This window comes from Papaver somniferum, chromosome 7 (assembly GCF_003573695.1).
Source record: "Papaver somniferum cultivar HN1 chromosome 7, ASM357369v1, whole genome shotgun sequence".
Taxonomy (NCBI): domain Eukaryota; kingdom Viridiplantae; phylum Streptophyta; class Magnoliopsida; order Ranunculales; family Papaveraceae; genus Papaver; species Papaver somniferum.
In genome coordinates, this window is record NC_039364.1 from 234,432,303 (window position 1) to 234,452,569 (window position 20,267).

Genomic DNA, 20,267 nt, shown 5'->3' on the forward strand with positions numbered 1-20,267 from the left:
CAGAAAGACTACATCCGAAGCAAAGGCTTTTAGGATTGAAGCGGATTTTGAGGGAAGAGCAAACATGGCATCAATAGTTAGGAGATTAGAAGAGTTAGAACTACATAAAAATTCAAAACCTTCCACCACTACTCTCCGAGAACATGTCGCTTCGTATGTTTGTGCTACTTGTAACGACCCCAACCATCAATTCCAAAATTGTCCCGATTTGCTTGCAGTCCAGGAATCTAGGCTTGAACAGGCACATGCCATGTTTCAAAAACCAGAGCATAACCCTTATTCACAGACCTACAATCCAGGATGGAGAAACCACCCTAACTTTTCATGGTCAAAAGGACCCACTCAGGGAGGACCATCTCAACCCAATCAGAGCTATCAAAACAATCAGGGATATCAGAACAATCAAGGTTATCAACACCCGAGAAACCCTCAACAACAATCAAACTCTCAACAACAATCATATCCTCAACACAATACCGACAAGAGATTATCCACCTTAGAGGAAATGTTTCAGAGTTTGATGCAAAGTCAGAAAAATCTAGATCAAAAGATGGATCAAATGTGTGAGAGAGAAAAGGGTAAACTTCCGAGCCAACCCCAACAAAATCCAAAGAGGATATTTCAAACAGGCACAACATCCTGCACTGAAACCTCACCCGATCAAGTCCATGCCATTACCACCCTCCGAAGTGGTAAAGTCATCGAGAACAACGTGGGCGAACCTAATGAATCTGATACAAATTCCACGCTGTCTCCACAACCCCAGAAAACCAAAGAATCTGAGCAAGTTGGAAAATCTGACAATTCTACTGCTGTGAATGTCCCTTTGCCAACTCATTCTCCTGTTGCCCCATTTCCTCAAAGATTGATCTATCAACAGAAAAGTACCCATTACAATGAGATGTTAGATCTGTTCAAGAGAGTCAACATCAACATTCCTTTTCTTGAAGCAATCAAGCAAATCCCTGCTTATGCCAAATTCCTCAAAGACTTGTGTACTCAAAAGCGCAAGCTCAATGTGCAAAAACGTGCTTTCTTAGCTGAGCAGGTGAGTTCCATCATTCTGAACAAAACTCCACCCAAGTTTAGGGATCCAGGATGTCCAACAATTTCTTGCACTATAGGAGAACACACGGTCAATAAAGCGTTATTAGACCTAGGTGCAAGTGTTAACCTACTGCCATATTCTGTTTATGAGCAGTTAGGTCTTGGGGAGTTGAAACCAACATCTATCACTCTACAACTGGCAGACCGATCTGTCAAGATTCCTCGTGGAGTGGTCGAAGACGTTTTGATCAAGGTTGACAAATTCTATTTTCCCGTAGACTTCATTGTCTTAGACACTCAACCTGTACAAAACCCAGACTGTCACATTCCTGTCATCTTAGGACGTCCTTTCTTGGCTACGTCCAACGCGATCATTAATTGTCGTAATGGAGTGTTGAAACTGTCTTTTGGTAACATGACGGTAGAATTGAATGTGTTCGATATTAGTCAACAACCTGTGAATCTTGATGATGATGATGTGCATGAAGTTAATATGATTGAAGGATTAATGCAAGATTCGTTGACTAACATTCTATCCGTCGACCCCTTTCAAGCATGTATGGAGAACTTTAACCCAGATTCCTATGATGATGCATACTGTAGTGACGTCCTATCTCTGCTCGAATCTGTACCTCAAATGGACATCACTGAAAGGAAATATGAAGTGGAACCACCCTTACTCTCTGATTCCAAGCTTATTCCATCCATTGTTGAGCCACCCAAGCTTGAATTGAAAACATTGCCTAGTACGTTGAAGTACGCATTCCTAGGTTCTTCTGATACTTTACCCGTCATTATTTCATCATGTTTAGACACGGAACAGGAAAGTAAGCTTTTAGAAGTACTTAAGGAACACAAAGAGGCCTTAGGATGGACCATCTCAGATCTCAAAGGAATTAGTCCCACCATTTGCATGCACCACATTAACCTTGAAGAGAATGCCAAACCATCTAGGGAAATGCAAAGGAGACTTAATCCTAACATGAGAGATGTAGTCAAAGGAGAGATCCTGAAACTACTTGATGCGGGTATCATATACCCAATCCCGATAGCAAATGGGTTAGTCCCATTCAAGTTGTGCCTAAGAAGTCAGGCATTACTGTAGTTCAGAACGACAAGAATGAATTAGTCCCTACTCGTACAACCACAGGATGGCGAGTATGCATCGACTACAGGAAGTTGAACACAGTAACAAGGAAGGATCACTTCCCGCTCCCTTTCATTGACCAAATGCTAGAACGTGTGTCTGGACACAGTCACTACTGTTTTCTAGATGGCTTTTCCGGTTATAACCAAATTCACATTGCTCCGAAGATCAGGAAAAAACTACATTCACGTGTCCATTTGGGACGTTTGCTTATAGACGTATGCCCTTCGGGTTGTGTAATGCACCTGCTACTTTTCAGCGTTGCATGATGAGCATTTTTTCTGACATGATAGATAGTTTTCTCGAGATCTTTATGGATGATTTCTCTGTTTTTGGTTCCTCGTTTGACGAATGTTTGAAGCATCTTGCCCTCGTGATATCCAGATGTAAAGAAAAGAACCTTGTTCTAAATTGGGAAAAATGCCATTTTATGGTGAATTCAGGAATAGTTCTAGGACACATCATCTCAGAAAAAGGAATTGAAGTGGATAAAGCTAAAGTTGACCTCATTCAACATCTACCACAACCTCGCTCTGTGAAGGAGATCAGATCATTTCTAGGTCATGCTGGTTTTTACCGGCGATTCATCAAAGATTTCAGCAAAATCTCCAGACCTCTGTGCAGTCTTCTCTCCAAAGATGTTGCCTTCAATTTCGATGCTGCTTGTGTGAAGGCATGGGAGGAATTAAAAACCCTTCTCACCACCGCTCCTATAGTCCGACCACCCGATTGGAAGCTTCCGTTCGAACTTATGTGTGATGCCTCTGATTATGCTGTTGGTGCTGTTTTAGGACAGCGAGTTGATAGACTACCATATGTGATATACTATGCTAGCAAAACCCTTAATGATGCCCAACTCAATTATTCAACTACCGAGAAGGAATTGCTTGCCGTCGTTTTCGCATTAGACAAGTTTAGATCTTATCTGATAGGGTCTAAGATCATCATATACACAGACCATGCGGCTTTGAAGTATCTTCTTTCCAAGAAGGATGCTAAAGCTCGCCTTATTCGATGGATACTCTTATTACAGGAATTCGATCTCGAAATCCGTGATAAGAAAGGTTGTGAGAATGTGGTTGCTGATCATTTGTCTAGATTAACTTTAGAGTCTATTGATGAATTTGAGCTGATTAGAGAATCATTCCCAGATGAACAGCTGATGTCTATCTCAGACCTTCCTTGGTTTGCTGATATTGTTAACTACCTCGCTACAGGTAGGATGCCCTCACGTTGGTCGAGACAAGACCGCTAAATTCTGGCTGAAGTTAAACATTTCCTTTGGGATGACCCATATTTGTTTAAGTACTGCCCAGACCAAATCATTAGGAGATGTGTCCCCAACACTGAACAGAAAGATGTGATATCTTTCTGTCATGACCAAGCATGTGGAGGCCATTTCAGTGCCAAGAAAACCGCTGCAAAGATCTTGCAGTGTGGATTCTATTGGCCATCATTGTTCAAGGATTGCCATGATTATTGTGTTGCTTGTGAACGCTGTCAAAAGCTAGGAAGCATTTCGAGGAGAAACATGATGCCATTGAACCCCATTTTGATTGTGGAGATTTTTGATGTTTGGGGGATAGACTTCATGGGTCCATTTCCCATGTCTGACAGCAAGTTGTACATCCTAGTCGCAGTTGATTACGTTTCTAAGTGGGTAGAAGCCATAGCAACCAGAACAAATGACCACAAGGTGGTACTTTCATTTCTAAAGGAAAACATATTTGCACGTTTTGGTACCCCTAGAGCTATCATCAGTGACGGCGGTTCACATTTTCGTAACAAGTACTTTGAGTCTTTAGTACGCAAGTATGGCATAACTCACAAGGTTGCTACTCCGTCCTACTTCGCTTCTCTCCCCTACCACCCTCAGACTAGTGGACAAGTGGAAGTGTCTAATAGGGAAATCAAGCACATTCTGGAGAATACGGTCAACCCGTCAGGAAAGATTGGTCATTAAGATGAATGATGCTTTGTGGGCCTATAGAACAGCTTATAAGACACCAATTGGCATGTCCCCCTATCGTCTAGTGTATGGAAAGCCGTGCCATCTACCTGTGGAATTAGAACATCGTGCCTACTGGGCAATCAAGAGCTGAACTTTCTCTGGACGAAGCTGGAATTCAAAGGAAACTTCAACTCAACGAGTTGGAAGAATTGAGAAATGAGGCTTATGATAGTGCCAAGTGTATATAAGCAGAAGATGAAGATTTTCATGACAAGCGTATTCTGCAAATCCTTCACTCCTGGTCAGAAAGTCTTGCTGTATGACTCCCGATTACATCTTTTTCCAGGAAAACTGCGTTCCAGATGGAAGGGTCCGTACCTAGTACGCACAGTTTTTCCTCATGGAGCTGTAGAGCTGGAGGATGTCTCCAACAAGAACGTTTTCAAAGTCAACGGGCAGAGATTAAAGCCATTCCTTGAGCCATTTCCACCCGACATTGAAACAACCAACCTGGAGGACCCAGTCTATGTGGACTAAACTGGTCCACTCTTTCCCTAAATAACCAAAAAGTTTTCCAAATGTTTCCCTAAAAACCAAAATTTTCGTTTTCCCATCAAAACCAAATGTTCCCAACAAAACCAAATTTTTCCAAAAAGTCCAATCCCATTAAAAACCAAATTTTCTTGTAGATAATGTGTTAGTTAAATTTCCTTTTGTATATATTTTGTGCTCATCCATTGTGACTCCTAATATGATGGATTTTTGCCTTGAATAACGGAGTTTTAATCGAGCTTCCGCCGTACAATCGGGTATTCTCTCTCCTTTTACTCTACTCAGCATGTTCCTCTTCATATATTGTTTTATAATTCTTTCCATATTTTGAAACATTGAGGACAATGTTTAGTTTAGGTTTGGGGGTATAGAGTAGATACCATGAATATGCTATAATTGAAAACGAACTCCTTCTTCTTTTGAAAAAAAAAATTCGAAAAAAATTCAAAAAAAAAAAAAAAATGAAAAATCATAAAAATGGAGCTCATTTACCTTGAAATGTTGACTCTTGTGCAAATATGTAATTATTAGGAGTCTTAGTCTAGATATTTAGGCACCCTGATTCTAGCACAATTCACATAGTGATAAGAAATTTGCACGCGCACGATCTACCAATACATGTATGGCCTCGATCTTCAAGGTGTTTGATAGGAAGTTACGATTGCCAATCACTTTAGAATACTGAACGAAACTTGACTAGCTTGTTCTTTGGTTGGTTGGGATAGAAGGTGGAGGTTACATTAAGAAAGACAACCATCGAATTTAACTGGGTGCATCAAAAAGGGCTACCTCTTGCAAAGTGTCATGTAATCTTTTTTTCCTTTTGTATTTATCAAAAGGTTTCTTTAAAAAAAAAAAAAAAAAAAAAAAAAAAAAAAACGATGTATATTCAAAAAAAAAAATATCAGAAAAATACAAAAAAATCAAGTGTTTATCAATTACATTCTCTCTTGTTCCAAAAATAAAAGAGAGTAGTCAATGTAAATAAGAGTCATGTAAATAGTCATTTTGTTGTTTCATTGTAATAAGCAAGGAGGGTGTATGCCATTGATGTACAACGCGAGTAATTGTGAAATACCTCCAACTCATTCACAATTCTCGTAAAGTCCGGACAGCTAGCTAGATTTCGACCTTGGTTCTTAGCCTGAGAAACTATCTCTTGGTGATTAGTAGTCATAACATCCGATCTTTCTTTACACATGTGTAGATACACTTTACACTCTTATCACATGTCTTTTTTTGTTATCAGTGCTAGGATTGTGCCTTCGATAGCTAGATTGACATCTCCATTTTGCTGTGAGCTTAAACTGTTTTGCACATGTCACATTTGATGGAATCTGAGCTTATATTTTGACCTAGAACTTTGTAGGTACGTTCTAAGCAAACCTTCACGAGACTTCAACTCGTCCACTAGGGACACTTAGTGGTTTAAAAGGCTTAGTGCATACGCTAAATGCATTCGAGAGACCAGCGACAGTGGTATAGTTAGGATTTCCTTAGTTTTGTTTTACTTGAGGACAAGTTTTGTTTTACTTGAGGACAAGTGAAATTCAGGTTTGGGGGTATTTGATGAGTGCCTAATATTGTATATATTTATCCCTTTTTATTGGCATTTTAACTCATCTTTTGTGCATTAATTCTACATTTTATCCCATATTTTGTATTTTCATTGTTTTCAAGAATAAATATTTTTCTTACTTAATTTTTCATTTTTAGGTAATAAATAAAGTTCGGATGAATAGCGGAGCGAAAAGAGCAGAAAAGTAGTGAAAAGCCGGGAGGAATCACACAAGAAAGCCGCGAAGAACGTTGTGCACAAAACCAAGAGGCTAGGAATGGTCTTGAAGAAGAATAATTATCCTTAAAGAAGATATGGGCTTGGCATACCCAAGGCCCAAAACCCTTACCCAAACCCATTTTCTCTATACAAGCCCGTCTCGGATTTCAGCCGTCAGATCGAAGCATTTCAGCATCCTACGGCCCAGATCGCATAACATCTTCACTCGCTGCAACTTCCCAACACCCTAACATCCGAACCCTATACCCCCTAGCCAAACAGCTCCCTACCCTAACCCCCATCGACACCATCTTCCCCCCCTCTCTGCAACAGTACCACCATCTTCTCCCCAAATCACTCCACCATCTTCTCCCCAAATCACTCTACCACCACCACACCTAAACCCATCATTACCATCACGTCCAATCTCTTTATCAACCACTGATTTCTCCAATTTCTCATCTTTCTTCTCACTGAAACCCTAGGTGAGAAATTGGGGATATAAGTGATGTTAAAGCAACAATTGGAGCAGGAGATGAACGAGGAGAAGTAATTGGAGAGTGGGTCGACGAGATGGAGTGAGTATCTCATCAAAATTAGGTAAACCAAATTTACCTAATTTTCTGTTTTTGGGGAAAAGGGGCTGTGAACCCTAAACTGATAATTGGGGGGTATAAATTGGTATTATGTGGTGTGTGTGAAGGACAGGGTGTATCTCTCTGGATTAGCCAGTAGAGAATTGAGACAATTTTTATTTTATGCAATTCCAATTTCAGTCTTCTTATGCAATTAACAGTTGATTGTTATGTTATGTTTGAATTATTTCTGTATGATGAATGCTTGTGTTTGTAACATGTTGAGCATGAGCTAAGTAGCACTAAGCTAAGGCTCTGTTGAAGCCTTGTGTACTGTTAATTGACAGGTTGCTAGGATAGTTCTCCTGATGTATGTTTTGATTGAGCAAATGGGAGATACCAATGCTCATAGTGCCTGTGATTGGCTGTGCTGTCAAAAGACGGCCAATGCTAGGGGCAAACTATTGAGCAATTTAGTATTCTTCTATTTCTAGATGTATGCATAGGATCAAACTCAACCTAGAAACATGTTGTTTGATTAGGACACAAGGTGGATCCTAAGCCTTGGCTTAACCACCAATCCCTTTGCAGTCACCTCTATTCAGTTCTATTTTGCTTCCTGATCAGTTATTCTCCTTGCCTGTTTTTCTTGTTTAAATTCCTGCAATTTGTAGCTGTTGTGCACTGAAATCAGTGCACAATCCTCACCTTGCCCTTGGCTTATAGCCTTGGTTCCCTGCTATTGTTATTCTGCTGTGCTGCTTTGTTGTGTAACTGTTTTAGTTCTTTTAATCTGCCACATTACCTTGCTTTGCTCACTGCCATAGTGCCCTGTCTCCATTGTTAGCTTAGGTTTCTCTCTAGTTTGCTCCCACTCCCTGTGGACTTTCCCCTGCTTACCTTCTATATCATAACTTGGACTTGTATACTTGCAAGCTTCTGTGCTTCTTTGCCTGTCACACCAAACATTCAGAGCAGTTCACCATCCTCCCTAAGTGGGAAGAATTTCAGCCCGAGTTGCAAACGAAGGGAAATGCCAAGTCTGTTTTTAGCCCACCTCGGATGAGACCTGTTGTCGGGAATAAAGAAACTACAGTCGAAACGAAGAATACCCAATTCAAGCGCTTTTCACGACCAGAGGGAAGACATGTTTACCTCTTGTAGAAATTAGCCGTGGAAGCTTCCAGTCAATAACACGATTGTTCCATGTAATCGACATACGAGGAAGACATGATGGAAGCTTTAGAGCGACCTGATTGGTCGATGGGAAATGGGGACGACAAGTATGGGCCCAGCCACAACTTATGTGTGTGTGGCGAGTTTAGAGTGACTTGATTGGTCGAGGGAAATATGGTTGGTTTAGGATGGGGCGTGGCCATTGGAAAATGGCGTCAGCTGGCTTAAGGAATGGCCACGCCTATCTTCGCCGCTGCTCCTATCATGTGGTTCCTTGTTTTCTGATTCTGGGCAAGATTTTGCATCTATTAATCCATGACAGGTTAATTACCTAGTTTTCCTATACTTGATTTCGACAAGCAAGGTCTGATATATTGCGTAAGGCGCAAAATCCTAGCTTTTGCAAATTAGTCACGGTAATCGATAGAATTATATGTGTTGACACAGAGTTCTTTTAAGTTCATTGTCAGAGAGCAGCATGCTTTCTGATTGAATACCTTATGCAAAGACCTTATCCTTGATATTTGGAAATTCGTGCTACTCTGCTGCGAGTAAAAACAAATTATCATGCCATACCAGCATTAAGGGTTCAGCCGGGGAAGATAGCACAAAAGGCATTCAAAGAAACTTATATTAAGTGAGTATAGGCAAGGCGCCGAAATTTACAGAACATCTGGGATGGTTGCTACATTCGCCAGTCTGGATAAATTTCATGTAAATATATTGAAAGGCTCAATAAATATGCATGTGGAGAGGTTAACACTCGTGGCTCCGTTTCCTTACAAAGTGACGTCACATCAGATGCAAGGTTTTATGATTTTAACCCTAAGTTAAAAACCACCATCAACAATAGGTACTGGACCTATCACTTCTGCAAAAGTTGGTTGGACCAAAGCGTTTAAAGAATTGGATGTGGCACCAAATCTTGACTGGGCGTCTGTAATTTTTATTCCACATTGTGGATGTGCTAGTTACCAGAAATCTCATAGAACTCCCACTAGGATTCTCGACCACTATATTGAGAAACTGGAACCTTATTATCTATACTTACATACTAGACCAAACTACATACCTGAAAAGAAATCTCAATTTTTAATCTTTCTCGGTAATATTTTTGATCTCGAACCTGTCTAAATCAGGTCTCTGAATCACCTTAAGTTGTACAATGCCATAAAAGTTCATTAGCTTAAACTTAGGTCTTAATTTAGCTTTCATTGGAGCAATAATACATATTGTTCAGTAATGTTATTAACGATTTTCATTTTTTCATCTTCTTATTTTCAATCAAAATCTGTAAACAAGTAAATATAATGCGGGCCGCAGGCGGTAACAAAATTTAACTGCTTTGTGATTAAAATGACCAGCATTATCGTCAACAAGTCAAGAGCTTATTAATTCCTCAAAAAGTACATACATAACCATAGACTCTCTCTAATCGAGAACACTCGCGCAGACTCGACTGAACTTACACGGTAGTGTGGATACCTGGGAGATGGTAGTGCTTCATCTGAGAAGCATCTTTTTTTCACACTAGGTTCACCAAAACCCAAACTTCCAATCTTTGGTGGAAGCAAAAATAAAAACTAATTTTCCCTTCATAAATGAGGAAAGACCCACACATTCAAAATACAACAGAACCAGGGAATCCATTCTTTAAGTGCATCAACAAACAATATGAAAACCATACTTATGCAAGTGTGCTTTGACTGCCGAATAAGCTCTTGCAGCAGCCTGTCCATGATGACACCCATTTTTACTACCTGTTATGTTGATGCTGCAAGAGGTGTCTAACCGATGCCAATAGCTAGTTGCAGTAGTATACTTATTGAGCAACACAAATAGGCCACTCAGTGGTCGCTGGACTTGAACTATTAATGAAATAAATATCAATATAAAGCATACAACAAATCTTTTCGTAAAGCTTTTATTTACCCCGTATTATATCCTATCATGTGGAAACAGTACACAGAACCCGTAATTTCTCTTCCTAAGCGAGGGAATACCCACACTCTCAAAATGCAACAGAATCCGAGATTTGTTTCTTTAAGTGCACCGAAACCTCCATCCTGCGCCTTCAAGATTCGGCAAAACTACAATTTTGTTAACAAAATATCACAATCAATCTACAATAAGGTTTTTTGTGATCTCTGAGTACTCCAAAGATTTACTAAGAAATAATAAATTGTTAATTGTAGGTTCTTATATTCGAGACATACATTGGTTTGAGCATCCTTCTGAAAGTAAGTTTCAATAATATTAACTCAAGATACTCAAACAAACTAGAACTTTAAAAGAGACAATATGATAAAGACTTGTGCTTTGACAACATTAGCAGCATGTCCATCAAGACGCCCAATTATCCTAGCGGCAATGACACTTATGTTGATGTTGCATGAGGTGTCTAACTGATTTCCAATATCTAGTCGTAGTACAATAGCTTATTGAGCAAAAAGGATAGGCCATTCAGTGGTTACTGGACTGGAGACTACCAATGAAATAAATATCAAAACATAGCAAAAAACAAATCTATTCGTAAAGCTTTCATTTACCCCATTTTTCATCCTACCATGTTGAACCAGTACACATAACCCGTATATGCTTCATACGATGCAGTAGTCGTAAATAAACATATGTGCTAACAAAGATTCAAAGAACTACATCATTATATATATTCTTCTACTAGTTGTTCATACAAAAGTGGTCGCACAAAAAACATGCATAAACCAAAAGGTACTAACGCTGTAAATATTTGAGTTGAGATGACCAACATACCAGTGCTGCGTATTCATCTCATAAAATCCTTCAGTTCTAAAGTAACTGTTGGTAATCCATCTAACCTTGGAATATCTTCAATAGTTCAGGAACTTGTTTTTCATACCTTGTCACAAATTTCCCCATAAAAAGCTTGTCTACTATTGTCGACATTGTGCTTATAAGAACTTTTTCCTTGATCAGACCTCTGGAGACTAAAATCTTGATAACAGAACACCTTGGGATAATCCTCTTCTTCAAGCTAAATTTAACAACTAATGACTAAAATCCTCTTCTTCAGCAATACACAAAGACTCGTAAACCGTTTCATTCACAAGAAAATTCATCACCGCCATAATCTTCTTCTCGGACGCCACTATACAACTAGGAGTCTTCCTAAATGTTGTTTGAATGTGATCCTCAGACCAACCCCATCTCCTGTAAACATCCATCTTATTTTTCCAATTGGCTTCGCTTATTGTTGTCAATCCATTTATACCTCTGAGAAATGTGGTTTGTAAATGATTAAACCATTTCTTTATTAAATCTCTGCCTGAGGATCGATGAGTCTTTTAAAATGAAGTTGGCAAGGGTTTAAGTCCCTAAAACCCTTTGGATTTGAGAAAATCTAATTTTGGTTTAAGGGTTTTGTATCTGGTTTAAATGAGAGGATGGCTGGGTATCTAGGGATTAATTTAGTAATGTGGGATTTAGTAAATCCGTATGATTTGAGTAAAATTCAGACTGAATCGAGATTGGAACTGGTTTTGAACTTGATTTTTTTAGAAGCTGTAAAAGCTTCATTTTGTGATAATCCACATGAATTAATCAGATAAGAAACCACAAATGATGATGGAGAAGATTCACAAGTACTACTAGTAGTGGAGAAGGAAGTAACCCTAGATTTTGAAATTAAAACACAAACATTTCGATTTTGTATTCTGAAGAGAAAATACTTAGCTGTTGGTGCTAATGATGAAGAAGAAGAGAAGATTCTCCATTGATGACCGCCGTCTTCAGAGTTGCACCTAATTTACACCAAACTGATTAAAACATTTGATGAGCTTCACCACAATAAGAAAATGAACAAGGAAGAAGAGAGTTTAGAATTTGAGACTGGCTTTTAGTAGAAATGGGGGAAGAAAAAGTTAAAGCAAAAACCTAAAGATTTTTGTTAAAAGGAGAGAAAAATACGACCTGAGGAGTGCAAAAATCGTGGTTGACTCATTGGTTTGCTACGATTCAAAATTTTTACACAATTCGGACTAAAGTAACCTTGTTAAATACAGTTTCAAGGCAAAGCCACCATCCAACATTAATGATTAACCTGATGGAAGATGTTTGTTTGGACCAAAATGATCGACTATTGCTTCACAAAACAATTTGAGATACCTAAACGCAGTTGTTTTCCCAATACGGATGTAATCATCCGTGGAATCCGCGGAGCGGTACCCTGTAACATAGTAGACGGAGGGCCGCGATGAACTTTTTTCGGGACTAAAGCCTCATACATAAAGGTTGTACCTGACAAAGCTCGACAATAATCCTTTGCGTCAAGTTGCGTCCCATGCGGAATCGTCGCTGAAAATCCTCATCGGAATAGACACAAATCCAAATCCAAAGCTCTTTTCCAGTAGCAAGTACCAGGTCGAGCAAAAATGCACCGCGTAACGATCTTATCTCCAGAGATGCGGCGAAGTTTTTACACCGGCTGCCTGCAAGCCGAGACACAACTTACCCGAAGGTAAGAGTAATCCTTGACACATTCCGTGTCTCGTTGTGATGAGCAGGGAGTGAGAACACCGCTCTAGTTGGGTTTATGGAATAGACACAATCATGATTAAAATAATCATGTATCATCTTTTCGTGGTAAAAATGTCGATCGCGCCACGTCCATCTTCTAGTCGCAATTTCATATCGCTCTAAAGGCTTTGGTATGATCCCGGTTTGTAATTGCAACATAAAAATTTACCTTCTTCTATCTATAATTGCATCTTCATCCATTTGACGCAAAAACTCCATACACATTTCTTCCTCTTCTTCATACAATATGTCATCCATCTCCATATCTTCCTCAGAAGAAACAAAATCAGAATTAATGGTTGAAAATTGAAAGCAATTGAAATTAAGAAAAGATTGATCGGATGAAGGATTGTTGTGAATTTGTGGAATCAAACTCGAGTCGTATTTATGGAGGTAGAAACTAGCCGTTGGCGGGCATGATTTACACGCTAGCGGCTCTGCTAAGCACACTAGCGTTTTCACCTGGAGCGCCAGCGTTGGTTCTTCAAGAGCCAACGTTTATACCACGAGCGCTAGCGGCAGCACTTCGTCCTACCGCTTGAAGGTCAACCACCCACTTCTTTCCTATAGTGGAGAATCCCCTTTGACCATTCACCTGGATCAACAAAATTTTGAGTTTGAACATTACTATAGAAATTGTCCTAAGTTAGTCTGTCTTTGAATGCATTTAACTTACGAAAAGAAAAAAGAAATCCCATAAGAGAAAAATATGATGACAATTTTTATTATTTTAGATATAATTTAAAATACTAATTAAAAATAGAAAAAGTGATGAAAAAACGGGAAACCACTATATTTAATCCAACCGATCAATAGGGCCAGAATGCGCATTGTGGTTTTAAAGAGGTGCACATATTTAGACTCCTATACGTGTATTTAGAATTTTGAAACTGTAATAACTTAATTTTTATTTTTGCTTTTGTTAATGAAGGGAATAACTTATGGATCGTTGGATTCACGAGGCAAACGAAATATCTCAACCACTCGCCATGCCTATATAATCGTATTATCGATTCCTAAAAAACCCTAGAAACAGTTGAGCCTCGCAGATTGTGCAGTATAGATGGCTGAAACAACGTTCGGCCGTCGCGATCCAGCATCTTTCCCTATGCCTGGGATTGAAATCACCCATTCAGTTGCTCGACCTAGAGAGAAGAAGCCCTTCAGAGTTCCTGCTGAAGCTAAAACACCAGATGAACTTGAGGCATCCTTCATACAACTATTTAAAGATTACACCAAAGCAGCAGCAGCAGCTCGTAGTGAGGAGAAGAATGATTGTGAAAAGAAACTTATAAAAGTAATCAGATATTTCAGAACTCTCAAAATATTTTATAGTACTGTTCGTCATTTATTTCCTCAGGTTATAGATCTTAAGGAGGCTGTTCCATTGATGATTAATTTATTGAAAGATGATAAATGCGGGAAGCGTTTAGCTAGTAGTATTCTTTGGACATTCGAAGAGCTAACTCATGTGGCTTATGAAGTTCCTAGTCAGAAGGAACAAGTTGCCAAATTGGTTAAATCTCTATTTGAAATGGAAGCCTTACAAGTGTTTGTTTCTACTCTTGGTAAGTTTTCTGAAGATGATGATTTACGAGCAGTACAAACTATTGCGCAAATGTGTTTTCACGGAGGATCAGCTGTAGTAACAACCGCGGGCAGTAACAGCAAACTGATGAATTGGGTGTTTGAAGCAACTACAGGTACCAAATGGGATGTAAAAGTGTGTGCTGTGGGGTTTTTACATACTCTTTTGTTTTGTAGTTACAAAAATAGACTTGTATTGGGAACGGGCACTCTACCTGTTGTTATAGAGCTCTTTCAGCTCTTACAAGTCCTGGAGAAGAAAAAACAGAAGAACAGGAAAGAGAAGAAGAAGAAGAAGACCTCCCTTGTACTTTTTTTTGATTTTATTTTTTTCTATTAGAGCATTTGGATAATAAAATACATTTTGTCAACTCTGGAGGAGTCGAGGCAATGATAAAAGTTTTACAGGATGGGCAAGAATTGGGTGATTATATTTATGGGTCTGCGATTGCGGTACTTGATATAGTGAAAGATTGTGCTTCTGACAGTTTGAGAATGAGGATTTGGGATTGGACATTGCAATATTCCCTGCTTCCATGGATATGGTAAGTCTCTTAAATTTTATTACAATAATCCGACATCATGTCTGAAAATTCTTCTAAGTATATAATTAGGTTGTGAATAATTCTGCCTATTATGTTATTATAATTAGAAGGTTCTGAACATTGTAATTGCATGCTCAAACATGGACATTGCAAGGTTAGTAACACTGAGCCAAAAGTATATGGCAAGTGGAATTATTATCCATCACCTTCCTTTAGTTAGAGACAATGATTTGTGGAATTATCATCCAACACAAATGTAGTTTGTTACCAAGGGGTTTAAACTAGCATTCGAGGATTTCGGTATGCATATGTTTTTGTGGCTTATGTTGCTGGAAGTTTTATTAGTACTAACTGGAAACACATGATCTTGTATAAGATTGTTTTGCCGAAATATATCTAGTATATTTACTTTGGTTACTTTCTCAGATTCATGGAGTACTATGCATGTTAAAGAAGAAATTGAAGAACGTCTTATATCGCTAATCGAATTGTTAACTGGTAAGCCAAGCACATTTTGTAGCTTAACTGACTTATTGATGTTTTTTTTTCTGTTGGTTAGTCTTTGAGTGCCTAGATTTCCGAGATATAGTTGCATATCTTAAAGATTCTTGTTTTAGTCCATGGTCTCCTTTGGATACCTGTTGTTGCCCATTTAAATGTATGATTTACCAGTCCATTAGACAAAAAGGATAAATCAGGGGTCAGACACATTGACGGCTCAGAAAAAAATTGTTACGTTTGGGTGTTTAGGCCTGGATTATGAGAAGCATCCCTTTGGATCCTACATCCCTACCATAAATCTAGATGTCCCTTTCTCTAAGTTTCTAAACAATCTGTCAGGCCTTAGTAATATGAATATGAAAAGCAGGTATATAACAGATTGAGAAAGTTTTTGGGAACAATGAGCGCGCACTCTCTTCTCTTTAGCGAACACCTCCACGACCTAATGGCCCATCACACTATTCTCTTTAGTCAACTCCCCTCTCACGACTTGATAGGCTCGTCAAACTTTTTATTTTATTTTTTTAACTATTAAGAGTTGCTTCAAATTTTGCGAATAAGTTGGATCTACTCCCTTGTCAAGGTGTAACTTCTGGAGAATATATCTTTGACCAAAGCTCTTCACATCTAAACAGAAAGAAATTGGAGTCCTTAAGAAGAAAAACAAGATGATTCTCTGTGTACATGGCCTGATTGAGTATGCAACTGCATTTTATCTACTCAATTCAGTCCGCAATCTGTATGATTTTTCTGTGATGGGGAGTGTCTGCTCATTTTTTCTGGAAGTCGTGTGATATTCTTGGCGGGGTATTTATAAAAAGTTCAATTAAGCTTGTTGATTCGGCAGTTAGTTATTTTCTAGTGATGAGCTATCATCTGGTCTTATATTTTTTACGTATTTTTTGTCTATATGAAGAACCATTGATTTGTATACCTTCCTGCTTTCATCCTCACTGAGAGCTGCTTCGGTATAAGATTTGAAATTCACTGATGGCTATCTTATTTTGTTCAGGTGGCATTAGCAAGACGAAAAAATATACATTGTTAAAAAAGTTTGAGGAGAATGATTGTGAAAGAATCACTTGGCTTATGGAGCTCTTCACACGGTAATGCACCCTACCTGTTTGGTTGTCTAAGTCGCACTTTTCCTTTATCAAAGCTAGAAGCTGTATTTTGAATTTATTCTTCTTAAGTTATTAAAAACACCGGTTCCAGAGATGTCGGACATTCCTTAGCGGGCTTCTGATTGACTTAATATCTTGCAGATATTCCAAAAATGTTGGCGCAGTGGCGAATCATCCCAAAAGCAAACAGGTTGCTCACATTTTCATGTCGCTTTTTTCTCATGATATCAGCTTGAAGTTTTATCTGTTTTGATGTCAAATATCTTATACGCTTGTTTATCTCTTCTGCATATAATATTACAGCTGATCTCGTCTGAGCTCTACAAGGAAAAATTGCAAAATGGATTCTCCACGCTTCAGGTCAGCATTGATGTTGTCATAGTTATGAATATTGCAAACAAATTTGATAAAGTAATCCTTTTACGTCTTATGCTTTTTGACGAGTAGAAAATAAAAAGATCTAAGAAGAGTTGGAGCTTTGAAGTATTTTGGCAAAATATTGTTGATGAGAGACAGAAATGAAAAACTATCCGCCTTTGCTTTTTAGTGAATGATCTTTTTATCTTTTACATCTTATATCTCTTTTCTTTCGAATCTAATGTTTTCCTATTATGGATCTGCAGTCGATTGCTGTTATTCTTGGTTATCTTTGGTTGCCCGAGTGAGTGTTCCCATCTACTTCTCTTGTTTTGATCTTTATCTGTATAAAGCCACTGCATGTGATATTTAACACAAGGTTATTATACTGGATTTGTAGGATGAAGGCTAAGATTGAAAGTGAATTGTCTCGTCACCAGATAGAGAAGAAACATGTGCTGGATGTTCTCTCAGTATGTGCTCAAAAGAGTCCCGCTCATTTGTGTCAAGTATTTGCATCATGTGATTGCTAATTTATATGGCATTAACCTGTTTGGAATTGATTAGCAGTGATAACGGTTAGGAGTGTAGTAGGAAACTTCCTGATGGGAACTTTGTTTATCTTTCATTCATGACAGGCATATCGTGACAACACTGGCAACGCGGGTGGATCAGAAAGTACGAAGACGGTGATCGAGGAATACATCGCTCGCCTTGAGGTTATAATTGTTCATTAGAGGCTAAAACCTTCGATAGGAGTTAAGTACCGAATATACTCATCTGAACTTTTAATCTTGAATGTATGACAGGAAAATTGTCACCAGAGTATGGAGCTGGGTGCACAGGAAAATTCTGGCCAGAGGATGGAGCTGGATGTACCGAGAAAGCCTGACCTGGGGAAAATACAAGCAATACGCAGATGCACATATGCACAGGAAAATTCTGGCCAGAGTATGGAGCTGGATGTACCGGAAAAGCCTGACCAGGGGAAAATACAACCGATGCGCAGATGCACACATGCACAGGAAAATTCTGGCCAGAGTATGGAGCTGGGTGCACAGGAAAATTCTGGCCAGAGTATGGAGCTGGATGTACCGGAAAAGCCTGACCAGGGGGAACTGGAGGATGTACATAGCAAGCGGCGACGGACTGGCATCGATATACTCGATAGTTAAAGTTTATTTGAGGTTAAATCCTTTGTTTGGTGTTAGGTACCGAATACACTCGACGTCGCTGTTTTTTCTTTTATCACATGTATGAAAATATTGGTGATTGGATAACCCTGAAGAAAGTGACCAACGCAGCAACATTTTTGGTTTTTATTCTGTTTACATGCACAGATTGTTGAGCCAGCAACTTCTTTCAATCATCTTTAAAGGGGAAATGTTATGAACAACCCAACTATCCATGGGTTTTTCACAAATACCCTTATCCATACCCCTCATCTCACCAAATCGTATAAAGATAAATGAAAAAAATAAATAATATCTGTATGTTTGTATATATAAAATTCCTGTATTATAAAACCCCCATTACATTCAACCCTGATCTTTATAAGTCTTACAACATTGCACCGACATTAGTTACATGCAAACATAAGAAAATGACTTTAAAGCTACTCCAAGTGAAACTGGATTACCTTAGGTGAAGCTCCCCCACCATCACTAATAGTTTACCTGAACTAGTACTTGGTGCAGCTCTGCCACGACCTCCCCTAAACCCACCTGTCATGACCTCCTCTTGATGCAGCGGTGATAGTAGAAGCAGCAGCTGGTCAAGTTGAACCTCTGCCACGATCACCTCCATCTACAATACATCCACAAAAACTTACACCATGTTTATTTACTTCGGACTCATCTGAGTCGTCTGGATCTGAATCATCTGGATCTGAGTGGAATCATCTGGATCTGAGTGGAATCACCTGAATCATCTGGATTTGAATCGATATGTTTGTTTTGAGTCAGATCTGACTCATCTGACTCGGAAATATGTGAATCAGTTGTTTGGTCCCATGAGTCAGGGGTATTTTATTACCTGACTCAAATGAGTCCGAGTCAGGGGTTATATCTGAGTCAGAGGTCGCGTCAGATCTGACTCAAAATGGAAAACAAACGGTCTAACTGCTGACTCAGCCCGAGTCAGGAGTTGACTCAGATTCAGACGCCGAGTCAGCTGCAAACAAACAAGTTCTACTAAGCAATTATCTTATTTATTCTCCCATATTCACCCATGAAACCAAATCTGTCGGGCTTAAAATTCGCCTTACAAACAGTATCTTTAGAACATCACATGACCTACCGTAATCCAAAGAAAACCCATACTTTAAAACTCCATCAAATACAGTAAACAAAACAAAAAAAATCATTACAGAATATTACCTACTGAAAGATTTTATTCAAAGAATTAGGTCAAAATAAAGCAATAACAATGAAAACAAGTAAGAAGATCAGGGTTATACCCTGCGTTACACGGATACTTCACATGCATGCTCGTGTCTCGTATGGACATGGATACTGACACTGGCACTCTTTGGATACAAAGCAATTAAAAAAATTAATATTTATGTAAGTAAAACTTTTCTGTGGGTGTAAATAGAAGGTTAAAGTTGCAACTCGTCACTCCTTGGACACTCCTTGGAAGATGTTGTATTGTCTTTGGAAGAGCCCGATTTAGAGCCTTTCATTTTTTATGAAGATAATGCAACTGTTGAGGTCTAGGCAATCATCACTATTATTCCTATCGATATCGAAGTAAGACGTCAGTACTGGCTTATTATGGCCAACTTTTCGTAATCAAAAATTTAACTATGTTAGTTGTCTGCAATCCTAGACTTTTGTTGAGTATTCACTTTTGTTCACGAGAGTACTAACTTATGAATGGACAATTCACATTAAAATTGTGTAATCATTTGTGTTTTTGTATATCTTATGAAATTAGTAATATTTTTATTTATATGTACTGTCGTGTCCTCGTATCATGAATTTTAAGAATTTCCGTATTGGACACACGTATACCTGTCTGTGTCAGACAACCGTGGCGGTTTCCATGTAACGCAGGTTATACCCTACAAGATCTATTAGTTCACCACCATAGAAAGAAAATTCAGGTTGGATCCAAGCACATATTACAGAATCATGTAACCTTATAGAAGAAAACTATTTCTAGGGTTTAAGTAATTGAAAGATTGGGTTTGATTTCCAAAAGATGAGTTTTGTTATGAGATTAGGGTTTAGGAAAAATGGGTATGGATTTCTGAAAACTTGGGTTTAATTCGAAGATCTCGATTTAGGGTTAGAAAGAAGAAAAAAATGAGAGGAGAAAATAAGGAAATTGAAAACAGAAGAGAAATAGAGGATAATAAGGTTGCAATAGAC

General features: G+C 38.6%; 1 protein-coding gene across 1 annotated transcript; it reads left to right on the forward strand.

Annotated features, from left to right (window-relative positions):
• Positions 1 to 14,881: 14,881 nt before the first annotated feature.
• Positions 14,882 to 18,232, forward strand: LOC113299880. The gene is made up of 10 exons (XM_026548979.1): positions 14,882 to 14,911; positions 15,338 to 15,409; positions 16,425 to 16,518; positions 16,678 to 16,726; positions 16,840 to 16,896; positions 17,160 to 17,197; positions 17,294 to 17,366; positions 17,532 to 17,612; positions 17,703 to 17,828; positions 17,955 to 18,232. Exons 2-10 carry the CDS (start codon positions 15,352 to 15,354, stop codon positions 18,066 to 18,068), a joined length of 690 nt encoding a protein of 229 aa, XP_026404764.1. The 5' UTR covers positions 14,882 to 14,911; positions 15,338 to 15,351; the 3' UTR covers positions 18,069 to 18,232.
• Positions 18,233 to 20,267: the final 2,035 nt, after the last annotated feature.

Coding starts and splice junctions, on each gene's coding strand:
- LOC113299880 (XM_026548979.1), top strand. CDS start 15,352: ATGCATGTTAAAGAAGAAATTGAAGAACGTCTTATATCGCTAATCGAA. Junction 16,519..16,677: donor CTTATGGAGCTCTTCACACG/GTAATGCACCCT, acceptor AATATCTTGCAG/ATATTCCAAAAATGTTGGCG. Junction 16,727..16,839: donor ATCATCCCAAAAGCAAACAG/GTTGCTCACATT, acceptor ATAATATTACAG/CTGATCTCGTCTGAGCTCTA.